General features: G+C 36.8%; 1 protein-coding gene across 1 annotated transcript; it reads left to right on the top strand.

Moving 5' to 3' along the window:
- Positions 1 to 907: 907 nt before the first annotated feature.
- Positions 908 to 6,944, top strand: LOC119641297 (histone acetyltransferase KAT6A; the record flags this gene model as incomplete). The annotated part of the gene is made up of 5 exons (XM_038039892.1): positions 908 to 947; positions 1,198 to 1,766; positions 1,944 to 2,362; positions 2,424 to 3,926; positions 4,274 to 6,944. Coding segments are annotated over exons 2-5 (5,127 nt in total), but the record flags the coding sequence as incomplete, so codon positions are not given.

The raw sequence follows: 6,944 nt of genomic DNA, 5'->3' as shown, positions 1-6,944 counted from the left end.
CTCTCTCTCTGTGGTATCTTCATTTTTTCCCCTTTTATTGGGATATTCCAAATTGGTTTTAAGTTCGGCTGCTTTGGCTCCAACTTTTTTCAATTTATGTAAATATCTTATTACAGGATGTAGAACACTAGATACTAAACACTTTCACCACAATCAACGCCGGTTTTATTTATTTGAAAGATGGAATTGAAACTCATTTAAATTTAGGTCAATTTTTAAAATATTCACTTCTCTCATTTGTACACGATTTCATGACGTCAACAAAACAAAATTCTTTAAGAATTAATTGTTATTAAACCAACTTGTAATATAGAACATAGAACATAGTTTGTAGAATGTAGTTTGATCATAATTCATCAAAGTTAGCGGTTTGTAGAATATATTTAGATCATAATTCATCCAAGTTAGCATATGTAGTATACTGTATGGCGGCGCGAATTTTGAATGAAAACTACATCGCCTTTAGCAACTGACGCTGTTGATGATTTATAACAACATTGCCACATTTTACAACGTTAATTATGATTTTTATGTTAATAATTATTAGCAAAATTCAAAAACAAGCAAAAACGGTAGTACATTTACAACACAACCACATTCGGTACTACTCTTACAGCAACAGACACACGCGGTACTATTTTTACAGCAACAACCACACACGGTTCCAGATTTACAGCAAAAAAATATACACGGTACTACTTTTACAGCAGCAAATACATATACACAAAAATAGTGGTTTTATTAGTGGTTTTAGTGACCACCATTTGTAAAATCAACAAGAAAAGTAATTGCTTCTCAGCAACGACAAACTGTCAGAGTTTTTTTTATCGTGTAAACACAAATTAAAATCTGCGAAGAATCTAATAAATAAAAAAGATTTAAAATAAGTAAAATTTTGCAGACAAATAAAAACTATAATTAATTTTAATGTTTCATTAATAGAACAGGTGCGTAATCGATTTGATTGCCCTGAAAATGTGGCTCAAAATATTTCCTAATTTTGCTGGGTGAAAATTTTTCTTGCGTCGTTCTGTATCCACATTTATAATGTATATATGTGGCGGCTGTGCACAGTGATATACATATATATAAATATCTATATATTTATGTATACATCTACGCAATGTTAACCATTTTTCTATGTAAAGTAAATGACGTAAAACTATAATTGCTTTGGATTTTCTTTGCTTCTTATAGTTATCTAAAATTTGAAATAAGAAAATAAGGTAAATATGTTTGACTCAACGCAGGAGATTAGTTTAGAAGTTTGGCAGCAGTGGATTTTAGATGCAATTTCCAAAATACGTTCGCAAAAGCAAAGGCCCAGTGTACAACGTATTTGTCAAGCAATTGGTACGCACCATAAATTCCATGAAGACATTGTGGCTGAAAAGTTGGAGCAAATTGTAGAAACTGGAGCTGTTATTAAAGTTTATAATAAAGGTTTGCATTCTTATAAGGCACCGATGGCGAAACGTGTTATTCGAGTGGAAAAAAATACAAATTTGTGCAAAGTTGTTGCTCGCGCGGTGCACGATTTAGGCGAATGCGAAGGTTCATCAATTAAAAGTATTGAAAATTACATTCAAAAGTTCAACACTATTGAAATGATTGGTGAGGCCGATTATAAAACGGTCATAAAACAGTCGATCAAGAAAGCTGTTGAAGCCGGTTTTCTTATACAGGAAGGAAAGCTTTACAAGAAGGGACGTTCTTTGACCACACCAAGAAACTCCAATGCTTCAGCCGACGTTCCAGTTCAAATAGTAAGTTGTCGCTGCAATTTTTAACTTAATTTTTGAGAGAGAAAGAGAGAGAAACTGGGAGTTAAATATCAAAATTTATCTCTCTATTTATCTATTAAGTATCAAAATTCTTGCTCTTGGATTCTCCGGCTACAAATATTATTGAATGTCTTTAACATTATTTTTATAATTTTATAGGGCAATGATGTCTGTAAACATTGTTCGGGTAATGCACAAAAGAACTTAAATGGCATACCGGAACCTTTAAGCTCTTGTAAACAATGTGGCATTTCATTGCACACAACTTGCGCTAATATAGCGGCCAAGTGTAAGACACAATCTTTTGTATTACTTTATATGTTGGTAACGAAGGGAACTTCATGGTATTGTGAAAACTGCGTTAAGTGTAATGTGTGCGGCAAAGGCAACAAGGGTCCTTGCTTATTGCAATGTTATGTGTGTCAGAAAAATTATCACCTAAGTTGTTTGGATACGATACCCGACAAAAAACCTAAACATCCATATCGTTGCAGTACCTGCTTAAAATTAAATACCGATGTCTTTCGAATGGCTAAGGGTAAAGAAACTCAGAAAAAGTTAGTTATGACGAAGCAAAGGTATTTATCAAGTTTCTTTTCAAAAAAAAATTATTATTTCTTACATTTTTCACAATTCTAGAAATTCTAACACCGGTTCACCCAGGCAACAAGCAGCGAATACTTCTTCACCTTCAAATCGGACTAATAACGTTACTTGTACTTCCAGCACTACTCCTACTAGCTCACCGGAAAAATATTGGCCAGCCGGTCGTCAGCAACGAGGTTCGAACAGTAAAACTCCAATCAAATCACAGGCTGTAATGTTTGAAAATCATCCTTCTACTACAGCGATGGCTAGAGCTAGAAACTTGAATGCTGAGGAAACATTGAAACAGCATCTGTCTGCTTATCATGAAGCAGCTGCTTCGTTAAAGAATCGTAATAGTCGTAAGCGCACTTTATCAAATCTTTCCTCATCGAGTTCATCAAGCGACAGCGACGACGAGCAGAATAACGGTGATGAAGATCCGGATAACGATGATACAACTTCTTCAGATTCTTGTTCGTCAACAACAAGCAGTGGATCGGATTCTAGTGAAAGCAGTTCGGATAGCTCAGATTGTGATGACAATGACGACGATAATGACGACGATGATTACGATTCTGAGCATAGTGATTCCAAATCTAACATGATGTTAAGTCAAATATTTAAAAAACAAAAATGCGATAGTTTGCTAAGTACTACTTTAAAAAATAAACAACAATCGCAACAAAATGTCGCGCATGGTGGTCTCCAACAACATCATCAACCACAAAAAGAAGAGGAATGGGGCTTTGCGGCTGTTGCCAAAAGTCATGCAGATATTTTCTCTCAAAACAATAACAGTAGCACTGCAAAAGATTCCAACAAGGAAATGAAAGCAGTAAAAAAAAGAATCAGCGAACATTTTGCACCTTCAGCAAAAGATAATAAAAACCACACTTTGATTAGTCATTCGCAGCAACAACAGCTAAAACAACAGCAAAATATTAGCACAACTCCAGCAAAAGCATCGCCCAATAGCACTAAGTCGTCATTGTCGGAACAGAAACCTTCAATGATGATTAAATACAAACCTAAACCACACCAGGTAATCACAGAAGGCTTAAATAAGAAATCCAATCAGCAACCCATTCAGAAGAAAGCAGTTTTATTGAAATCTATGCCGTTGGATAAAAAGGACTTACAAAAACCACCAGAGGAAGAGGATGATGAAGAAATTCCATATCTTTCACAGAAAAATGTTATTAAATATAAACTATTAGAAGATATTACTTTGGCAAAGTGTCAAGAGAAACAGTGTGAGACAGTAACAAATAAAGAACCAGAAGAGCGAAAACCGTGGGAGGTCGATATCGATGAAAATCCATTTGATTCGCAACCACTGCCTAATGGTGTGACTCAAGCTGACGTGGACATTTATAAGAGGATTCGTGAGCGCGCTAAATTAGCCATAACTGGAGCTCTAGAAAGTCCAAGTAAACTTATAGCAAAACCATCTCTCGTTCATTCTCAACCGGATCGCTGTCCAGGATCAATAGAAATCGGCAAATGGCACATAGAAACCTGGTATTCAAGCCCATTTCCACAGGAATATGCCAGGTCTTAATATCGTTTCATAATTTAAGAATTGTTGTTCAACAAGTAAGTGACCGCCATTATTCAATGGAAAAGAATTCAAAACTTGTTAAAATTCAGGGATATGAACCGTAAAATTTGAAAGACGAGAACATTCTTCTCGAATTTGTTAAAATTTACCATAGATCGCTTTCATTTAACGCTTTAAAAATTTCATCTACAATGCAAGTCTGTCGCACAGTCAATCTCCTCTTTATATCCATGTTGCATTCGGTTGTTTTCTTGTTGAACGAACAGAAAAATACTCTAAATTTTGTCTAAATTTCATTTCGTTTAACAAGTTTTCTTTATTGATTTCTCCCCCAATGCAGATTAACTAAATTGTACTTGTGTGAGTTCTGTTTGAAATACACTAAAAGCCGTTCGGTATTGGATCGGCATCAGAATAAATGTACGTGGAAGCAGCCGCCTGGCACTGAAATTTACAGACATCAGGATTTATCAGTATTCGAGGTCGACGGAAACATAAATAAAATTTATTGCCAAAATCTTTGCTTACTGGCCAAATTGTTTTTGGATCATAAAACTTTGTACTACGACGTGGAACCGTTCCTGTTTTATGTACTCACCAAAAATGACAACAAGGGTTGTCATTTGGTAGGCTATTTCTCGAAAGAGAAACATTGCGCTCAAAAATACAATGTTTCCTGCATCCTGACAATGCCACAATTTCAAAGGCAGGGTTTTGGCAGATTTCTTATTGACTTTAGTTACCTATTAAGCCGCGAAGAAGGTCAATTAGGCACACCGGAAAAGCCCCTATCCGATCTCGGACGTTTATCGTATTTCTCGTATTGGAAGTCAATTATATTGGAATACATGTACGATCACCGTAATGATGAGAAAATTACATTTCACGAAATCGCCATGGAAACCGGTCTGACAGTGTCCGATATTGCGTTAGCTTTGGAGTTGCTCAATTTCATCAAGCTGCGTAAAAATGAACACGATATACGTTATCAAATCAATATAAAAGTAGATTGGCAAAATGTCATAGGTCATCAGGAGAGATTGAGAAGGCGTAATAATCGCATCTTAATTGAACCTGAGCGATTGCGTTGGAGTCCTTTGCTTAGTAATCTTAAGAATACTTCTTTAGATCAATCAGGGGGTAGACAAAGTTTATCTCCTCGTAAGAATAATTTACAAAAATTTGACGATAACAAAAGAGAATTAAAAGAGAAAACTTATAAAAAAGAGACGATGGGAAAATGTAAACCAATCGGCAGAGTTGGCAAACATAAAGCAGAAATTAAAGAAAAAGTACCGGAGCCTGCAAAGGAGAGTGCAGCGTATAGCAAAAAAGCAACAGAAGCGAAGAACAGAGCGGGAAACTATAAAAGTGTCAATGGGCAAGAAAAGACGGGAAATTTATTTCCTGAACTGAAAGGAATAAATGATACTAAAAGAATTACAAACGTTACAACGACTCCAACAACGAAACGTAAAAGAGCTTATAGTTCTCCTTCTACTGCCCCAATAGATATGAAGGTACCAGAAGTGAAAAAACAGAAACCCGAAAACCATAATGAGGAAAGCATGGACTTAGAACCACCTTTAGAGGAAAGCAAAGCCACAGAAAATGCAAATAAGCAATCAGAGGAAAATGCAGCCGCTAAAATGGAAGCAACAGAAAATCATAAAGTAGCACCTGCCCCTTCTTCTAGTAGAGCCCAGCGATTGGCAAATCGCAAGCAATCGACACCTCAACCCTTAAAGAGGAAACACGAGGAACCAGCAGAGGTAGCTGCTGAAACATTACAATCAAAACCTAGTGAAGAACCTAAACTGAAGGAAGACACAGTGAAGAAATTTGCTGACTTAAAGGAGGACACAGCAAAGGAATCTTCAAAATCTCTCAAAACAACAAATGAAACGGAAAAGATTAAACAAAATACAACCGAACTTCAGGTGGAGCCTAAACAATACGACAAACGGGTACCGAATTTATTTCCGAAATTACGTGCCAAGAATTCCGGTAAAATAAACGATGAGACTATCAATGACATCGACACTGATGTTAAAGACTCATCAAAAGAGCAGGAGACCCCAATCGAAGTCACTAAAATGGAGGTGCAGCCTCCTGAGGTGGTTACACAAACTGCACCAACAACAGCACCTATCAAAGTGGAGCCAGTACCACAACAATTGACAACCATAGCTAATAGTGTCATTAAGTCTACCGAAGCCGAAGATAAGGTCTTAGAAGCGGTGGCTAAAAAGACCAAAAAGACTTCGTATCAAGACAATGATTTAGAACGTATGAAAACTGAAGTCGTTACAATGCCAACCTTTGTACCCACGCAAGCAACGGCTCCTTCAAATATCGAATCAAACAAAGAAGAGGCTATGCCAGTTGTAATATCACAAAACATTGCTAGTACTGTTGTATCGGAAGAAGAGCAAGTCAAACCACAACAAGTGCAGGAAATTTCTGCGGTAGAAAGTGCTAAAGAAAATGATAAAGCCGTACTAACACCAGCGTCGGTGCTTACGTCATCAGCGCAGACATTATCAACAATAACAACAAGCGAAGCAAGTGAGCTAATTAACGAAACTACTAAAACATCAGCAAATAAAACCCACGACGATGTGAAGGAAAAGTTAGAAAATCCTTTGAAGTTCACTTCCGCAGCATCGCCGCCTGCAGTGCCAATAATGACACTTAACAGTGTCGATATTACACAATCGTTATCTTTACAAAAAGCAGAAAATTGTGAACTAAAGCAGGAATCGGTTAGTCCCGTTAACACCGCGGAATCAACAATGAAACCTTCGTCTCTTAGCGTTGATATTCCAGTACGTCAAGAGCCTGTTATCACACGTAATGAAACCAAGCTAAACGTAAGCCCTAAGTTGCCGGAAAAAATAAGCGAAAGTAAGGCTTCACCGGAAAGTATACCGAAAACTGAAATCAAATTAACAACCCACGCCGCAGGCGTTGTTAGTAATCAAAACAAGGTTGAGCCTCCACAAATCACT

This window comes from Glossina fuscipes, unplaced genomic scaffold, assembly GCF_014805625.2.
Source record: "Glossina fuscipes isolate IAEA_lab_2018 unplaced genomic scaffold, Yale_Gfus_2 147, whole genome shotgun sequence".
NCBI classification, from domain to species: Eukaryota; Metazoa; Arthropoda; class Insecta; order Diptera; family Glossinidae; genus Glossina; species Glossina fuscipes.
The sequence above is the reverse complement of the archived record's forward strand: the minus strand, read 5'-3'. Positions and strand labels throughout refer to the sequence as shown.